Here is a 20,125-nt window from a genome sequence, read left to right on the forward strand (position 1 = left end):
TACGTATCTGTCAAAACTAATCCTGTCGCCCACAATTCGAACTAGCACTGACGTTAACCCCTTTTGTCGGAACATCGAATCGTAACCATTATGTGAGAGTTTATTCTAGTACCCGAATTACTTCCTTTCAGATACGCGCACGACCGAACAGCAGAACGGAACACACACGACTTGTTTCAACAACCGAACAACGCAATGGCGTTACATTACGACAATGTCCGCCCAATGAACATCTCTCTATCTTCTCTACTCTGCTTAATTAAATTATTTCTAATTACAATTTATTCAGCCATTTAACGAAAACATCTAACAAAAAATAAAATAAATTTATCCCAACGTAAAAGATCAGTTATACATGGCGGCTCCTCCCGGTCGGCTTCACACTTGCTGCACGTAGGCGCTGCAGAAGGTGGTTAGTCAAGCTTTTAGCAGGTGGTCACAATGAGTGCCGACCAAGTCTGGGGAGGCTATGTAAGAGATGGCGTATGTAACAGGCGAAGGCCTAATACTTGTGAGTGCAAAAGAAAAACGGAAACACTCAGCCGCTGCCGCCGTAGGCACATTATGAGCTCGGACATAAGAACTGACGTCATCCTCCGCCGTGTTAGATGCCTCGATCACTTTGTTATTTTGACAGAGGTACAGAACACACCGCGATGCACCAATCGCTGCCGCATTCTTGCCAGTGCCCCCTCCCCCCTTCCCCCTGCCCACTGTATAAGACAGGCCGTTTATCAAGGCCCAACACGCACTATGAATAGAGCTGCCTACCCGTGGGCACACTGCCGAGTGCATCGGCCGTACCCCGGACCGTACACGACGTCACACAGCAGACTAGCGAGAGTAGAGCTGGCACGCCGACAGCAATGCTGCGAAGGAGCCTCCATTGTTTCTGACCAGCATTTTAACCTGTGGCAGCAGGGAGGTCCGAAAGCGACTGCTACTTCCCGGCTACAAACCCACGCAAGAGACAGAGCTCCGAGCGGATCACGAAGTTCAAAATTACGACCTGAACTCGCACACTAGATAAGAGAGTGAGCACAGGCCAACAAAAGTTAGCAGTGAGGTGCAGGGGCGGCGTGGGGGCGGAGGGGTTGGGGGAGACTCGTTATGTTTACAGTTTGTTCATACTCCCGCGTTGTTCAAAAGGCTATGGAGTGTAGAGAAAGAGCTCTGATTTTTCGAACGCTAGCTAATGGAAAACTATATTAGGAAATTAGGCATTTACAGGCAGTAGACGATTTTTGCTATTAGGGCAGCGTAGGTAGACCGGATACCAAATGGAGACACGCAACAGCACGGAAATCTTTTCTGAAAAACATAAGTACGCTAACATCGATTATAACTCTCTCTTTAAAGTCAGTACCGCCATTAGACTGTTTCTTATTTGCAGTGTTACATTTACACGATCATGATTTCGGCTTCAAAGTGCCATTATCAAGTGTTATACAGTACCTAAGATGGCATACTGTCGTATTTAAAATACACTATTAGACACTGTCATAAAAAACAGTCTAATGGCGATACTGACTTTAAAGAAATATATTATGACTGTCCCCACATTATGAAAAAATTATTAAATTATAACTGTTATGAAGTCCTTGCTGAAGCTATGTATGTGGATTGTTGCCTTATATACAGGGGTAAAATGTAGATCATAAGCAACATAGGCAAGAAGATAGCAGAAGCTTTATGTTGCCGCAGAACAGCACTGGAAATCAGATGGAAAGATGGAGTAGTTAATGAAATACTACACAGAAACCGAGATAGAAGAAATTTATGCCCAACTTGACTAAAAGAAGGGGCGGAGAGCTGCACAAAACCGATCTTCGGACTGAAGCTCCCACCTGCAACAACAAACGGCCACACGCCGAAATCGAAAAGAAGTGTACTAATAATGAAGTAAGAAATATTTAATTGCCGAAAGGGCCAAAACGGTTTTAACCATAAAGAAGTCCCACCAAAAAACCGATTTGGGGACATCAACAGATCAACTCGAGTAAACTTTTCTTAACTCCGAAAACTGAGTATCCCACACAAGAAAAAACCCCAGAAAGATCACAGGACCGCATCACAAGCTATATTTACCCGAACAAGCGAACACGTGAGAGCAGCTGACCTTCCTGCACGTACGATAATCATCACTACACGCGGTGCAACCGTGGGTAACAGTCCTGACGTTACACCTCTAACTACTGAACGTAGGTAAGTAGTTTATGCCGATGATTATACATGCACCAGCTATGTACCTTTTGAAAGTTACATATCCCTTTACATTTGCTATGTATAAGCTTCACAAATTACGCTTTTGCAATTTTGTCAATATTTAAGTCTTACCAACTCTTTAATTTTAAGTGTATTTGCTATTACGAACTAGGAAAATTCTAAAGCATACGTTAATTTCAGATTTCTGCAGCGTCTCTAATCATGTCAAAAATTTGTTGTCAATTCGAACTAAGGTCGGAGCTCCGCTTTTCCTCGAAACAGCGAAACCAGAGTCAAGAAAAGTGCTTCAGTTTCATTGAGAAACCTTTTTGCATTCTCACTGTACAAGTTATTTTAGTGAGGCAGAGGTGATATTTGGCGCAATCTTCTGCTAGCCACATCTTTTTCCCTGGTAACCTTATCTGAAAAAGCTCCCACTACTATTTTCAATCAGATGCACAAACCATTTCTTTAAGATTTTGCAAGACCATGTTTTAAGTAATCCCTTTCTTGACCACTTACACTCATTAAATCACAAAATTACTGAATATAGCAGCATTAGAAATAATTTTGGTCTGCCTAAAATAACTGTAGGAATTAGTCAGTTTATTATTAGCTAACGTGAAGTTACAGATTAACTTTAAGGAATGTCTAGGGTTTAGCGGTCCTTTCGTATTTTCTGTATCGTTTGCTCTACGCCTAGACCTTTCACATCGTTTTCTAGGTGTTTTTTGCTTTGTTGTGTTTCCGGTGTAACTTCCCTAAGCAATTTGCTGAGAAGTGCCACAATGTCTCCCAAATAAAGTCAGGTGAGTGTGTCGCCCTGGTGCTTGACTACGGACGAATCTGAATTGAGGCGGTGGCGAAAAAAAAAAAAAATTAGTCACGGGTAAGTTTAACATCTTATACTATTTTTTAAATACGACAAAATATTTCGCTGCCTTCTAGGTTCTGCGGCTGGTAACACCCTTTCAGGAAGCTTCCCGAATAGAGGCACCAAATCCAGTTGATTCCTTTGTATGTTGTCTATATATATATATATATATATATATATATATATATATATATATATATATATATACACACACACTCCCCAAGGCACCGCAAGGTACATGGCAGACTGTACCACGTACCGCACTAGTAACTGCATCTTGTTACACTCGCAAACTGAGTGAGGGACAAACTACTGTCTACAAGTTTCTCTTGTCTTCGTGGACCTTACACGAAATGTAAGTTGGCGGCAGTACAACCGATCTGCATTCGGCCTCAGAACACCGGTTCTCTTAATTTCCACAGCAGTGGCTTGCGAAATGATCGTCTTCCCTCCAGGGATTCCCATTTGAGTTCACGAAGCACCTCCGTAATTCTTGCATGCTGATCGAGCCTATCGGTAGCAAATCCAGCAGCACGCCGCTGATTTGCTTCGATGTCTTTCTTTAATGCGGTCTTATGTTCTATGGGGATCCCAAACACTAACAGCACTCAAGAACTCAAACCACCTAATCACCACGGACGAGTGCTGGGCATGTCACTACGACCAAAGACATTGTGATGTTAGTAGATTACGCAGACCGTCACAGGACGATACCACCTCTATCTGCTCAAGAGGCCACACAAAACTGTCAAGACGAAGCGGGCGCCGGAACCCGTGTATGCTCCACGACAACGCCCCAGCTAACTCACTTGTGCACAGGACACATTAACACTTTCTGCTGCTTGCGATATCATTCAGTGACTACTTTCTCCTTCTTCGGATGAAGGCACAATTTAATTTCCGGAACGACTACGAAGTGACTTTTTCCGAGAGAGAACGTTTCGTTAACAGTCAAAATTCTGACTTCTACGCCCAAGGTCTCCGCCAGAACATTCACCACTGGGGAGAAATGTCACACTGAGGTGTGTCATGGTCGCAGGTTATTTTTTTCTTTTTTCCGACATAGTAATTTAAACTTCATGGCCACCTTTCGTAAACGGGAATCGGTTGGACGAGAATGTAGCAGGGACCCCCGGCGCGGATGCATTACACTTCCACACGATTCTTTCAACGAACTGCAGTTTCCGTAAATTGCTGGAATGGTTCCTTAAGCATTCCTCACATGGGACGAGGTGCCCAACATTGACCTGGACGTTCACAGTCTCTCCGCAGTGCCGTATGATTTGTTAGCCGCGCGTGCCGTATGCCACAGTGAATACACCGAAATGAAACTCAGTGAGATACAAGTTATTAATTTACTGAATATTCATTTTACTTACAAATTTTCACATTAAATGTTGAAAGTGTCCCCCCTGTTGTTGAATACACAATTCGTCTAATCATGTTTCCAAACACAAGATGTAACATTTCTTCTGTAACAGAAGCAGTGAAAGTGGATATTGCAGTTTTCAATTCATCAATGGATTTTTGACGGTCTTTATAGACAGTTGCTTTCTCTGCACCCCAGAAGAAAAAGTCAGGTGGTTAGGTCAGGCGATCGTGGAGGCCATAGTCCCTGTGAAATTAAGCGATCACCAAAAACATCAGCAAGCAGTGACATTGAAACGCGAGCTACATGCGCAGTTGCACCATCTTGTTGAAAATAACCTTTCAGTATTTCACTTAAACCAAGTTCTCCTATGAATGGGTACAGAATATCACTGCAGTATCGTTGCGAGTTTCGTTGCAAAATATGGGACCCACAATCTGACGTCTAGAAATTGCAATCCAAACTTCTATTTCCACAGAATGAAGTGGCTCCTCATGAATACACAATGGATTTGCAGTACTCTACATACAACAATTTTGCGAATTCATGTGCCCGGATAAATGAAACAACGTCTCATCAGTAAAAAACGTTTCATTAAGAATATCCCTTTCATTTTGCTGAACGAAATTTTTCAACCATTGGCAATAATGGAGTCTCTTGCCATGATCAGTATTTTTCAGTTCTTGCACGACTGTCACTTTGTATGGGAAAAGTTCTAATTTCTTCCTTACAGCTGTGTGCGCCGTTCCGACACTAACATCGTTTTTTCCTGGGCGAGTTTTCTTACTGACTTGTTCGGACTCCTGGACATTTTATCGGAAATATCGATAAGTTTATCCTCTGACAAAACGCTAGGACGACCACTTCTCGATGCATCTGTCACTGAGCCCGTACTTCGAAATTTGTTAAATCTCGCACAGTATCGCGATGTGGTAGTGTTGTCTCCGGGAATAAAGAATTAAGTGTTTAACGAACTGAAACTGTGTATTTACCGCCAGCTTTAAACACTTGCTCGACTAAAAACACACGTTCTTCAATGGTTAGCATTTTAACAGTGACAAAACCGAAACAAGCGAACAAAGGAACTAAAATGTTTACGTCAACACGTAACGACACACACCAACGATACTACTGACGCTGGCTGAGATAAACGAAACAGTGGAATGTTTGCAGAGTCCACTTGAAGCGGAGAGACTTTTTGAACACCCCGTACCCCGTATATCTACCATAACCCTATTAGCTGTTGTCGAAGAAGAGCGAAGAAAATCGCCAAGAAGATTCTGGACTGGTCAATGACTAACAGCGAATTGCTGGTAGTGGAACATTACGTAATAATGTACAACTGTCTCAAATACATAGTTAGTAGCAGATGTGATTCGTTCTCTCAACTGCATCTTCATTCCATTTTCGGTTTTAAATTGAATATAGTTCAGGTACAGTGTAATGTCAGTTTGCGCATGCGTATCATCCGTATTCTCGATGTTCTATTGACTATCAACACTGGAATGACGTACTTTCTCACATACAGTTGAGAAATCGACTACATTCGTGTCTTAATTTCAATCGAATGTAAGGAGATTTATTCGAAGTTGCTCACCATCATTATGGGAAATATTTACCGCCATGATATAAACACGAGCTAGTCCGTAAACGCAGATTATATACGAGGGTCATTGCAGAAGTCATGGCAACTGACTCGAAAATGCTGACGAATTTTAAAAAATCTGAAATATGCAGGTGGAAGGTTAGTTCACATGTAAACATTACATGTAGAGAGATGGATGACCCACGAGAAGAAACATTTTGTCGTTTCAAACGTGTTTTACTATGAATTGCAACAGTACACAACGGAACGGGCCAGGGAGGCGGCCTGTGACTTCTTGAAGAGTCTCTCCAAACAGGCTACGGCTTCCACAAGGTCCTCGTGGCATTGCCACGCGTTCCTTCCACGGTGAACCGTAATCTACACGCATAGCGCTTTCCAAGTCGGGTAACACGCGTCCTGAATGACCGCGCAACTCACTCTGTGGGCTCTGTCTGTTCACGCTTCGTTCTCGTGGAAACGACTGCCGTCTAGCGTTACGTCACGTTACTGTGGATTCTTGGGGAGACTCCTGATGTCATGCAACGCGCTTAGCTTGTAATGTACTATTGTGCTGATGCAACTGACAGTTAAACATGTTTGAAGCGTCAAAATTTTTCATCTTTTTTCCTCGTCTTATATCTTCTGTGTGTGTTTTCATCTCCCTATATGTAATGTTTACACATGAGCTAATCTCCCACTTGCATTTTTCAGAATTTAATTCGTTGCCATTTTCGAGAAAAGAAATAGTTGTCATGAGTTTTGCAATGACGCATTTGACAACAGTACATACTTCGTCTGTTGCTTGTGTTTACTTTCGGGCAGACTGACATTTCTGGATGTTGGGGAAACATTCCAGTCGCTGGCCTTTGAAACAGATTCGTCATACACAATAAATGACAGCCTTTGAGGTCTTCTATTAAATGAATGACAGACCCAGAATCTTGCAGAAAACTAAGAGCGACATTTTTTGGAAAGAAGTGGACGCGAACCTACTATCGTCGTCTTTACAGTTCACGGGGTCCCGTGTTCGATTCCTGGCCGTGTTGAGTATTTTCTCTGCCCGGGGACTGGGTTTATCATCATCATCATCATCATCATCATCATCATCCATCATCATCATCCGTGACAGCGGCTAGATTGGACTGTGAAAAAATTGGACTGTGAAAAAATTGGACTGCGTAAAAATTTGGACTGCGTAAAAATTTGGACTGCGTAAAAATTTGGACTGCGTAAAAATTTGGACTGCGTAAAAATTTGGACTGCGTAAAAATTTGGACTGCGTAAAAATTTGGACTGCGTAAAAATTTGGACTGCGTAAAAATTTGGACTGCGTAAAAATTTGGACTTTTTACGGGCGCTGATGAACGCGCCACAAACGAAATCATCATCACAGCTCACGACGCTATCAACTGTGCCACGCTTTCGACATAGCAACCAGTCCTCAGTACGTGGCATACACCGTCTGAAGACTAACTAAAAATGTCATTATTTGATATTTAATATGAATAATGTACCAAAAAGGCGCGCTTTTGAGAGATCATTGTGCCGTAGAATGGAAACCGTAAACTACTCAAGTTATAACAGTAAAAGCGTTATCTCAGGAACCCTGTACCTACCGGTATGTAATGTCCTGGCATATTATAACTGATACCAACCAAACCGACACGTATAGGAGAGATTCTTAATAAGCTGATACTTTAAAACAGCTTTTATTTGTGCCACGCACCCTGTGAGAAAGTAAACCCATCAAATCGCTGTTTAACATTGTACAACATGACGGCTGCTGTGTTCTGCTTGTGACGTAACAGCACGGCACGTTCTTCCCTACGAGGCACAAAGTGGCATTCCTCTCTGTAATGTCGCCAGCCCCTCGTGTTACCGTGCCGTTGAGAGGACGGCTTTAAAAAACACGTACTCCGCCAGGGATTGAGGACGTCAAACGGCAGTGTTCGCTCATTTCCTTACAACGGCGCACGCCTCGCCGACGACGGCCCCCTGTGAGGCCTATAGCAGCGTGCTGGCGGCAGGCTGACTCATCGGAGGCGCCTGCACAGCGCTCAATACGGGCAGCCACCTGTGGCCGCCGGAACAAAGCCGATCGCTGCCCGCCCTCCACGAAACCACATCCTGCGGCGTCTGCAGCTCCACTCCTCAAAGCCACCGGTATTACACTACCATATTTCTTTGACAAAGATTTGATCAAAGGCATGATCACATGCTTCTTTTGTTGTTGTTGTGGTCTTCAGTCCTGAGACTGGTTTGATGCAGCTCTCCATGCAGCTCTCCATGCTACTCTATCCTGTGCAAGCCTCTTCATCTCCCAGTACCTATTGCAACCTACATCCTTCTGAATCTGCTTAGTGTATTCATCTCTTGGTCTCCCTCTACGATTTTTACCCTCCACGCTGCCCTCCAATACTAAATTGGTGATCCTTGATGCCTCAGAACATGTCCTACCAACCGGTCCCTTCTTCTAGTCAACTTGTGCCACAAACTTCTCCCCAATCCTATTCAATGCCTCCTCATTAGTTATGTGATCTACCCATCTAATATTCAACATTCTTCTGTAGCACCACATTTCGAAAGCTTCTACTCTCTCCTTGTCCAAACTATTTATCGTCCATGTTTCACTTCCATACATTGCTACACTCCATACAAATACTTTCAGAAACTACTTGCTGACACTCAAATCTATACTCGATGTTAACAAATTTCTCTTCTTCAGAAACGCTTTCCTTGCCATTGCCAGTCTACATTTTATATCCTCTCTACTTCGACCATCATCAGTTATTTTGCTCCCCAAATAGTAAAACTCCTTTACTACTTTAAGTGTCTTATTTCCTAATCTAATTCTCTCAGCATCACCCGACTTAATTCGACTACATTCCATTATCCTCGTTTTGCTTTTGTTGATGTTCATCTTGTATGCTCCTTTCAAGACACTGTCCATTCCGTTCAACTGCTCTTCCAAGTCCTTTGCTGTCTCTGACAAAATTACAATCTCATCGGCGAACCTCATAGTTTTTATTTCTTCTCCGCGGATTTTAATACCTACTCCGAATTTTTCCTTTCTTTCCTTCACTTCTTGCTCAATATACAGATTGAATAACATCGGCCGGCCGAAGTGGCCGTGCGGTTAAAGGCGCTGCAGTCTGGAACCGCAAGACCGCTACGGTCGCAGGTTCGAATCCTGCCTCGGGCATGGATGTTTGTGATGTCCTTAGGTTAGTTAGGTTTAACTAGTTCTAAGTTCTAGGGGACTAATGACCTCAGCAGTTGAGTCCCATAGTGCTCAGAGCCATTTGAACCATTTTTGAATAACATCGGGGAGAGGCTACAACCCTGTCTCACTCCCTTCCCAACCACTGCTTCCCTTTCATGTCCCTCGACTCTTATAACTGCCATCTGGTTCCTGTACAAACTGTAAACAGCCTTTCGCTCCCTGTATTTTAGCTTGCCACCTTCAGAATTTGAAAGAGTATTCCAATCAACATTGTAAAAAGCTTTCTCTAAGTCTACAAATGCTAGAAAGGTAGGTTTGCCTTTCCTTAATCTAGCTTCTAAGGTAAGTCGTAGGGTCAGTATTGCCTCACGAGTTCCAACATTTCTGCGGAATCGAAACTGATCTTCCCCGAGGTTGGCTTCTACCAGTTTTCCATTCGTCTGTAAAGAATTCGACTTATTAAACTGATTGTTCGGTAATTTTCACATCTGTCGACACCTGCTTTCTTTGAGATTGGAATTATTATATTCTTCTTGAAGTCTGAGGATACTTCGCCTGTATCCTACATATTTCTCACCAGATGGTAGAGTTTTGTCAGGACTGGCTTTCCCAAGGCCGTCAGTAGTTCTAATGGCATGGTATCTACTCCCGGGGCTTTGTTTCGACTCAGGTCTTTCACTGCTGTCAAACTCTTCACGCAGTATCATATATCCCATTTCATCTTGGTGGTCAAAAAGTTCCCAATGAAAATATTTAATCTTTTCGGTTTTGGCAGTGTATCAGGACGTGCATTGTGAAGGACTATGCCAGACGACAGTTTCACGTGGCGTCTATTTTGTATTGCAAGTGGTCTCAATCTGGATAGCGTTCCACAGTTTACGTCAGCTGTAGTTTTTGACCCACGGCCCATTAAATAAATCAAAAGGACGCCCTGTTTGTCCCAGAAAACGGCAGCCATCATTTCCGTTTCGAGAACGGAGATTACTTGTACTCCCTTGGTGTGGGTGAACTTTAATGGCGGCACTGCTTAGACAGCTGTTTCGATTCTGTGTTCGTGTGCGACAGACACGTCTCGTCGCTCGCAACAATGTGGGAAAACGATTTATCTTTTCCTTGTCTACTGCGCTCCGATCACTGTGGTGCACTACGCATTCTTCGTTCTGACCAGTGATCATTTTTGGAACCCACGTCGCACACAATCGTTCAGTGACAATCGTGTAAACGGTGGTTCGAGCAACATTCTGGAATTCATTAGCCAGACATTAATCGTCCATCGTCACCACTTCATCGATCTGTCATCTGTCCAAATACTGGCCCTGCCACTCCGCTGTTTATCGTGAACATTTGTACAGGCATTCTGAAATTCTCCACATTATTTTCGAACTTGTCACTCATTATTTCAGGTCCATACATTAAACGTAACTCGCGAACGATTTCAGAAGCTGAAAATTCCTCTGCAAGCAAAAATCTGATCACACTGCGCACTTCAAAAATTGCGGAATTTACAATTGCCTCGGCCATTGCGATCTGCACTAACCGACTGGCAAAAAACTACGAAATCGCCCAAAGACTGCAGTAATTTCCTGAAGAGTCGGTTGACTGCTCTGTATGCGTGGAACTTCATTCAGTTAAATAATGACCCTGGACGTTAGTCATTGAATACGCCTTATATCAGGAATGGCTACCACTGTACAGATATTTACGTTCTGTTTGGCACGCAGCCTTTTATACGACAGAATATGACATATTGAAAACCCATGCTCCAAAACCAGCTGCAAAAAAGATATAGTTTTTTATTTTAGTATTCTAGTAGACAAGCCTGTTTCGGCTTATTGCCATAAACCGACCTGCAAAAATAATATTAATAAGATTATCTATACGTGAACTGTGGCTGTTTTGTGTGTACAACTGCATTGGTACTTACGTATAGTTGGAAGTGACGACTACATTGCACCTACAGTAAACTTTTTCTGCCATGTCTTCGTTAGTATAACATTTTTTGTAGTTACAAAAAATAAACACGTTTTTTCTGATATTTTTACAGTTCTTTACTACGATGCTATCTGTTTACAAAGTATGAACAGCTTGCCAGAGATGTTACATTTCATTGTCCCTGATCTTACTTAAATTTTATCTGTAGTATGTATGGGTTTGTTTAGAATACGACTTTTTCCTTATTTTATCATGTCAAAATTTTCAATATAGTATTTATGTTTAAAATCTGTATGTTCATTAAGAATTTCGTGTGGACATTTCCTTATATGAATATCAATTTCCAGTTCTTCGAGAATGTTCTTGCAAAATATTTCTAACGCAGTAATCCGTCAAGATTCCATTCACATCCGAAAACACACCACGAAACCGAGAAAATGGAAAGTGCGTTAGAAATATTACACAAAATACCGAAAGGACTTACTGCGACCATTCTCGGAAAACAAATTTTATATTCATAGAAGGAAATATCCACACGAAATTCTAACCGAACACACCGGATTTTAAACATAAATACTATTCTGAAAACGTTATTGATATAACAGAATACGAAAAGAAATAGTCATATTCTAAACAAAACTTACACAGACCATAGATAAAATGTTAAGGGAAAAAGAACACCGAAGTTTTTTTTAACATCTCTGGTAAGCTGTATGTACTTTCTAAGCATACACTTATTGCATCGTAATAAAGAAAGATCTGTCAAAATGTCACACAAAATCGTATTTTCACGTTTCGTAACGACAAAAAGTAATATAGTTACAACTACATGACAAAAAATTGACTTTAAATGCAATATGGTCGTCACTTCCAACTAAACGTAAGTACCAATATCACTGCAAACGTAAAACACCCACGACTTACGTATAGATAGTCTTACCAGATAGTGGCAACAAGCCGAAACAGACCGTCGTGTAGAACATTTAAAAATATACAGTACCTTACTGCAGCACATTTAAAAATATATACGAGGGTAAGCCCAAAAGTAAGATCTATTTTTTTGTAAGTACATAGACCTGCTTATTTCTATAATGGTTTACATCAGTTTACAGCTTGAACATTTAGCTATTTTTCGATAATCACCATCTCTATAGATGTATTTCTGTAGACGCTGTGGCAGTTTTTGTATGCCCACGTCATACCACCTCGCCGCAATGCTGTTCAGAAAGTTCCTCTTCTTCCACCTTGTCGTCGGAGCTGAATCGCTTTCCGGCCAAACGTTCTTTTAACCTAGGGCACAGGTGACACTAACTGGGCACCAAGTCAGGACTATAGGGTGGGCGGGTGGGTGGGTGGGTGATTATGTTCCACTGAAACTGTTGCAGGAGAGCAACGGTTTGCCGGGCGATGTGTGGGCGAGCGTTGTCACGGAGAATGTGCACGCCCTTGCTCAATATCCCTCTTCTCCGTTTCTGAATTGCCCGTATGAGTTTTTTCTGAGTCTCACAGTACCTGTCAGCGTTAATTGTGGTCCCAGCGATTCGGCTCCGACGACGAGGTGAAAGAAGGGGTTCATAACTTTCTAAACAGCATGGCGGCGAGCTGGTATGACATGGGCATACAAAAACTGCCACAGAAATAGTGATTATGTGAAAAAATAGGTAAATCGTCAAGCTGTAAACTGATGTAAACCATAGTAGAAATAAACAGGTCTATGTATGTAGACTACTAGCCATTAAAATTGCTACACCACGAAGATGACGTATTACAGACGCGAAATTTAACCGACAGGAAGAAGATGCTGTGATATGCAAATGATTAGCTTTTCAGAGCATTCATACAAGGTTGGCGCCGGTGGCGACACCTACAACGCGCTGATATGAGGAAAGTTTCAAAGTGATTTCTCATACACAAACAGCAGTTGACCGGCGTTGTCTGGTGATACGTTGTTGTGATGCCTCGTGTAAGGAGGAGAAATGCGTACCATCACGTTTCCGACTTTGATAAAGGTCGGATTGTAGCCTATCGCGATTGCGGCTTACCGTAGCGCGACATTGCTGCTCCCGTTGGTCGAGATCCAATGACTGTTAGCAGAACATGGAATCGGTGGGCTCCGGAGGGTAATACGGAACGCCGTGCTGGATCGCAACGGCCTCGTATCACTAGCAATCGAGATGATAGGCATCTTATCCGCACGGCTGTAACGGATCGTGCAGCCACGTCTCGATCTCTGAGTCAACAGATGGGGACGTTTGCAAGACAACAACCATCTGCACGAACACCTGGACGACGTTTGCAGCAGCATGGACTATCAGTTCGGAGTCCATGGCTGCGGTTACCCTTGACGTTGCATCACAGGCAGGAGCGCCTGCGATGGTGTACTCGACGACGAACCTGGGTGCACGAATGGCAAAACGTCATTTTTTCGGACAAATCCAGGTTCTGTTTACAGCCTCACGATGGTCGCATCTGTGTTTGGCGACATCGCGGCGAACGCACATTGGGAGCGTGTATTCGTCATCTCCAGACTGGCGTATCACCCGGCGTTACGGTATGGGGTGCCATTGGCTACACGTCTGTCACCTCTTGTTCGCATTGACGGCACTTTGAACAGTGGACGTTACATTTCAGATGTGTTACGACCCGTGGCTCTACCCTTCATTCGATCCCTACGAAACCCTACATTTCAGCAGGATAATGCACGACAGCATGTTGCAGGTCCTGTACGGGCCTTCCTGGGTATATAAAATGTTCGACCACCGCCCTGTGGAGCACATTCTCCAGATCTCTCACCAATTGAAAACGTCTGGTCAATGGTGGCCGAGCAACTGGCTCGTCACAATACGCCAGTCACTACTCTTGATGAACTGTGGTATCGTGTTGAAGCTGCATGGGCAGCTGTACCTGTACACGCCATCCAAGCTCTGTTTGACTCAATGCCCAGGCGTATCAAGGCCGTTATTACGGCCAGAGGTGGTTGTTCTGGGTACTGATTTCTCAGTATCTATGCACCCAAATCGCGTGAAAATGATCACATGTCAGTTCTAGTATAACATATTTGTCCGATGAATACCCGTTTATCATCTGCAATTTTAATGGCCAGTAGTGTATTTATTAGAACATGGGAGAGCTTACCTTTGGGAGTGCGCTCGCAGCGCGCGCGCGCCGGCCAGCTGCCCCGCGGCACTCACCTGCGCCTCCCCCAGGCCCAGCTCTATGGTGTCGAGGAACTTGCGGACGAGCCCCGCCTTCTCGGCGCCAGCGTGGTCCGGCGAGCCGGCCGGCCCCTGCGGCTCCAGCGCCGGCGACAGCCCGTTCAGGATCGAGTTGATCTCGTTCTTGAGCGCCTCCAGGCCCTGCACCACCGTCTTCGTGTTCGTCACGATCTCCTCCTGCGTCATCTGCGTCATCTTGCCGATCGACTCTATCTTCTTCCTGCAACACCAAACAACGCACCACGTCAGCACACAGTCACAACCTGTACACAGTGCGGGCAAAGCGCACTAAAAGTCGTGGAAGAGCGCTCCGTGTCGTTAACATTGAGTCGCGCCTCAGAGCGCCAGTAAAGCGGAGTTACTAAATATAGTTTTCTGTAATTCCTTCGCGAAAGAAGACGAAGTAAATATTTCAGAATTCGAAACCAGAACAGCTGTTAGCACGAGTGACAGAAAAGTAGATGTCAAAGGCAAGTCTTCTGGTCCAGATGGTATAGCAATCAGATTCCTCTCAGGGTATGCAGACACAATAGAGCCTTTCTTAGCCATCATATACAACCGCTCGGTTGACAAAAGGTCTCTTCGTAAAGACTGGAAAGTAGCACAGGTCACACCGATATTGAATAAAGGAAATACGAGTAACCCATTGAGTTACAGATCCATATCACTGGCCTCAGTTTGCAGTAGGATTTTGGAGCATATACTGTAATCTAACGATATGAATCACGTCGAAGAAAATACGTAACCAACACGGATTTAGAAAATACCGTTCTTGTGCAACACAGATAGCTCTAGTCCCATGAAATACGGAGTGTTGTCGACAACGGATCTCAGATCGATTCCATATTTCTAGATTTCCAGAAGGCTTTTGACACCGTTCATCACAAGCGACTATTGATCAAATTGCTTGCATATGGAGTATCGTCTCGGTTGTGTGACTGGATTTGTGATTTCCTCTCAGATTTTGTGAACATTTTAGGTGATCAGGTGCGCCCCACGATTGAAATGATGTTCCCAACAATGATGCCATACTTCAGGACGGTAATGCATCCAATTCACACAGCCAGGACAGTACAGTCGTGGAATAATGAACTGCAGTTTCTTCCCTGGCCAGCAACCATACAGAACCCTTGTAGGCGCTATTTGAGCGAAGACTCCGTAGCAGATTTCCGCTTCCCTCGTCACTATTTTAGGAGTTAGAACAGGATCCGATCGTAGAGAGGCACAACATTCTACTGGAGACTATACAATCATTGTATGCCACTATTCCAAGACGACTCGCAGCTATATTACGGGCAGATGGGGGTCGAAACCATTATTAATAAACCACTGTAAGCACAGATGTTCACACTATTTTGCCCATCCCCTGTACAAGCGTTCTGGCAGCCTGAACAGCAGCATATGGCGACGGCCGCTTCAACTTCGCCGTGCTCATGTGGGTCAGTGGGTGCGTCGTTAGCCGCCAGGGTCTGAAACAGCTCGCTTACGCAACGGACGAGCTCACGGCCGCGACCGCCTCGCAGAACGCAGCCTCGCGGACCAGCCTTGTCGTCGTCGTCGTGCTAACGCGCCAAAACGTCGGCCGGTCACACGTCCCCAAACGCCTGCACAAAGCTATCATCTTACTTATTCGTCTGGAGTGCTTTAGTCAGCAATGGGAGCTGTACAGGCGTCGTCGACGCACACTGTCTTGTCACTGTGCAAAGCTTTGTGCGCCCAGGTAACAAAATTATGCTGAAGCGAAAATTTAGCATATTTCAAGAAAAAGTCCAACTCCCTCGCTAATAACAATGCGCAGTATTTTGGACATACTGACACACCAGAGATATCCATCAGTGATTTTCAGGCTCTTACGTCAGTAGGTATTAAAATCCATGGAGAAGAAATAAAAACTTTGAGATTCGCCGATGACATTGTAATTCTGTCAGAGACAGCAAAGGATTGGAAGAGCAGTTGAACTGAACAGTGTCTTGAAAAGAGGATATAAGATGAACATCAACAAAAGCAGAACGAGGATAATGGAATGTAGTCGAATTAGGACGGGTGATGCTGAGGGAATTAGATTAGGAAATGGGACACTTAAAGTAGTAGATGAGTTTTGCTATTTGGGGAGCAAAGTAACTGACGATGGTCGAAGTAGAGAGGATATCAAATATAGACTGGCAATGGCAAGGAAAGCGTTTCTGAAGAGAAATTTGTTAACATCGAGTATTGATTTAAGTGTCAGGAAGTCGTTTCCGAAAGTATTTGTGTGGACTGTAGCCAAGTATGGAAGTGAAACATGGACGATAAATAGTTTAGACAAGAAGAGAATAGAAGCTTTCGAAATGTGGTGCTACAGAAGAATGCTGAAGATTAGATGGGTAGATCACAAAACTAATAAGGAGGTGTTGAATAGGATTGGGGAGAAGAGAAATTCGTGGCACAACTTGACTAGAAGAAGGGATCGGTTGGTAGGACATGTTCTGAGGCATCAAGGGATCATAAATTTAGCATTGGAGGGCAGCGCGTAGGGTGAGAATCGTATAGGGATGCCAAGAGATGAATACACTAAGCACATTCAGAAGGATGTAAGCTGCAGTAAGTACTGGGAGATGAAGAAGCTTGCACAGGATAGAGTAGTATGGAGAGCTGCATCAAACCGGTCTCAGGACTGAAGACCACAACAACAACAACAACAACAACAACGTCATATCTGTAGGATACATTTAAAATATCACGATTACGAGTTAAAATATAAGCGCATGGAATAAATGTGACAGCTCGCACACTGTCCGATTACCGGTTTCCTCACACGCGAGCACCTTCAGAGATTCCTTTCGTTGACAGCAAAACAAATGTTTCAACCTCCTCTCGGCCCCATCGACAAGACCATTTTCTTGGTTCCTCTTAATATGCGGCGGATACGTACAATGTAAAGTAAGCCAAACTGACTGACAACATCTGCAAGTAATTCTGGCTGGTCGAACTTTGTGGAAATACGATGTTTCGTATGACGCCATTTCACTTCATTCACTACTGGAATTTTTCGTACGCATTTAAGCTAATTAACTCCATTAAATCCGCGTGATCATTTCACATTCTCGTTTGTCACTTTCAACAGGTTACATTGGAGTAGCGATAGTTCTGCAATTATTCGTTTCTTTGCAAACATTCTCCTTTAAGTGTTTCTACATCATTTAACTTTTTGTGGACAGTGAGAAGTCATTTTGTATACATCTTTAACTGCTGAATTTACCCTCACGGCTCTGCGTCTGCTGTCTTCGGTTTTGCTCAATTGACGCAATATAAATGTCTGTACCTCCTAAGAATAGGCGGCATACGAGGAATTAGACTTGATCCTGGCATTACTCAGTAGGGGAGCCAATTTGAAGTATCTGCGGCAAGCCTGGTGACAGCTGCGGCTCTCTGAATGACCACAGATAAGTTATCTCTTGAGTACGTGTGCTTGGCATCTGAAGAGACGCCAACCGAAATACTGTAAACTCCAATACGATTAAGACTTTCAGCTTCTGATAAGGCGTTGATAGTGCGGCATGTAAGTCTGGGCCCATGTCATACTATAGAACAAGTTCACATTTCTGAATGCTGTGACCACGCTACAACGTTCGTTAAAGAATTTGTTTTACTAGTTCTCCAAGTGGAACTCTACGCGTCCCTCCGCGGTACAAACGCGTTAAATTGAGACAAGGTTCAGTTTTAGTAGTTCAAAGTCTGCCCTGTACAGCACAAAACTAAGTATGATTATATATTTGTTGACAAGCGCTTATGAAAGCACAGTTTCCACACACTATATACCACTTCCCGTCACACTGAATAATAGAAAAAGAAACTGGTCCAACTACGCAATAAAAGGTCAAGGTACTACAGCCTGAAAGCCAAATACAGTGTGGAAACTGCTTTGTTGGGACTACGTGGGACCAATGTCATCCGACAGAGCCGGCCGCTGTGGCCGAGCAGTTCTAGGCGCTTCAGTCCTGAACCGCGCTGCTGCTACAGTCGCAGCTTCGAATCCTGCCTCGAGCATGGATGTGTGTGATGTCCTTAGTTTAGTTAGGTTTAAGTAGTTCTAAGTCTAGGGGACTGATGACCTCAGATGTTGTAAGTAGGCTGTTTAGGTTTTTATGTTGGTAACGCCACGTAGCGCCCTGCATGAAAATCACTGACTGTGCTGTGTGCAGTCTGTGGCTGGTTGGACTCATTGTTGGAATATTCGCTATTGTTGTGTTGGGCAGTTGGAGGCGAACAGCGCGTAGCGTTGCGCAGTTGGAGGTGAGCCGCCAGCACTGGTGGATGTCGGGGGGGAGATGGCAGAATTTTGAGAGCGGACGATCTGGACGTATGTCCATCAGAGAGAGTAAATTTGTAATACTGGGTTTCATGAACTTTTGAATATTATTAAAGTAAATACATTGATTGTTCTCTATCAAAATCTTTCATTTGCTAACTATGCCTATCAGTAGTTAGTGCCTTCAGTAGTTAGAATCGTTTATTAGCTGCCTGTATTGGCGCTCGCTGTATTGCAGTAGCTCGAGTAACGAAGTTTTTGTGAGGTAAGTGATTCATGAAAGGTATAGGTTATTGTTAGTCAGGGCCATTCTTTTGTAGGGATTATTGAAAGTCAGATTGCGTTGCGCTAAAAATATTGTGTGTCAGTTTAGTGTTAATCAGAATAAGTAAAGAGAGAAATGTCTGAAGTACAGTACGTTCAGTTCTGCTCAGCTGTTTGAAAATCAAATAACTCAAGAGGTTTTCCAGTACTGTCATTTTTAAATTTTTCTAAGGTGACGTTTCATAATGTTAAGCCCCATAGTGTTTGGAGCCATTTGAACCATTTGAATGTCATCCGAATAATTTAAAATCCGGATAGGCTCGAAAGACAAAAAATAAAATGAGCTGGGTTAAACGTTACAAGCAAGTTATTATGGAAATACACAAATTGCACAGCTTTCACAATGTTGACAACTTATTGAAAAAAAAGTGACTTTTATACACACAGTCTCTTTCGAGCCGAATTCGTATGTCGTTTATGTGTAATACGATCACACAAGCGTTTCGCCAACAGTTCGGAGTAGTTTAGGCCCGGCATTCCAAACAATTATTTTGTTCCTCTGTTTCTCGTAATACTGTTAAGCGACAAATTAGTAGGTAATGGGAGAGTAAATTTTCTATGTTCGAACACCAAGTGTTAATCACGCGGAAGTAGCAGCAGCAGCCAGCCGGGAAGCGTCACTTCAACGCCGTTACCAGGTCACGAAAACAGCAACATCTACGCTCTTGAGCGACTCTGCAAACGAGCTCAGCACAAAATCGCCGGTAGAGTGCAGGCAGAACAGCATTCATTACTCTCCCAACATTACGTAAGAAACACTAGGTAGTGCGCAACATCGCCATCGCGATTCAAGCAGGGGGAATGTAGTCGAATTAGGACGGGTGATGCTGAGGGAATTAGATTAGGAAATGAGACGCTTAAAGTAGTAAATGAGTTTTGCTATTTGGGGAGCAAAATAACTGCTGATGGTCGAAGTAGAGAGGATATAAAATGTAGACTGGCAATGGCAAGGAAAGCGTTTCTGAAGAAGAGAAATTTGTTAACATCGAGTATAGATTTGAGTGTCAGCAAGTAGTTTCTGAAAGTATTTGTATGGAGTGTAGACATGTATGGAAGTGAAACATGGACGATAAATAGTATAGACAAGAAGAGAATAGAAGCTTTCGAAAT

At 43.4% G+C, this 20,125-nt stretch overlaps 1 protein-coding gene across 4 annotated transcripts in view; it reads right to left on the reverse strand.

The window, feature by feature from the left end:
• Positions 1–20,125, reverse strand: part of LOC124550931 (kinesin light chain) — a 396,765-nt gene that overhangs the window by 123,151 nt on the left and 253,489 nt on the right. For all 4 annotated transcript variants that reach the window (XM_047125729.1, XM_047125730.1, XM_047125727.1 and 1 more), the window contains one exon: positions 14,380–14,623. In XM_047125729.1, coding sequence (XP_046981685.1) covers positions 14,380–14,598 — 219 coding nt within the window. In that variant the 5' untranslated portion in view covers positions 14,599–14,623. The remainder of the gene's footprint in view (positions 1–14,379; positions 14,624–20,125) is intronic.

The sequence above is a fragment of the Schistocerca americana genome, chromosome 9 (assembly GCF_021461395.2).
Source record: "Schistocerca americana isolate TAMUIC-IGC-003095 chromosome 9, iqSchAmer2.1, whole genome shotgun sequence".
NCBI lineage: Eukaryota > Metazoa > Arthropoda > Insecta > Orthoptera > Acrididae > Schistocerca > Schistocerca americana.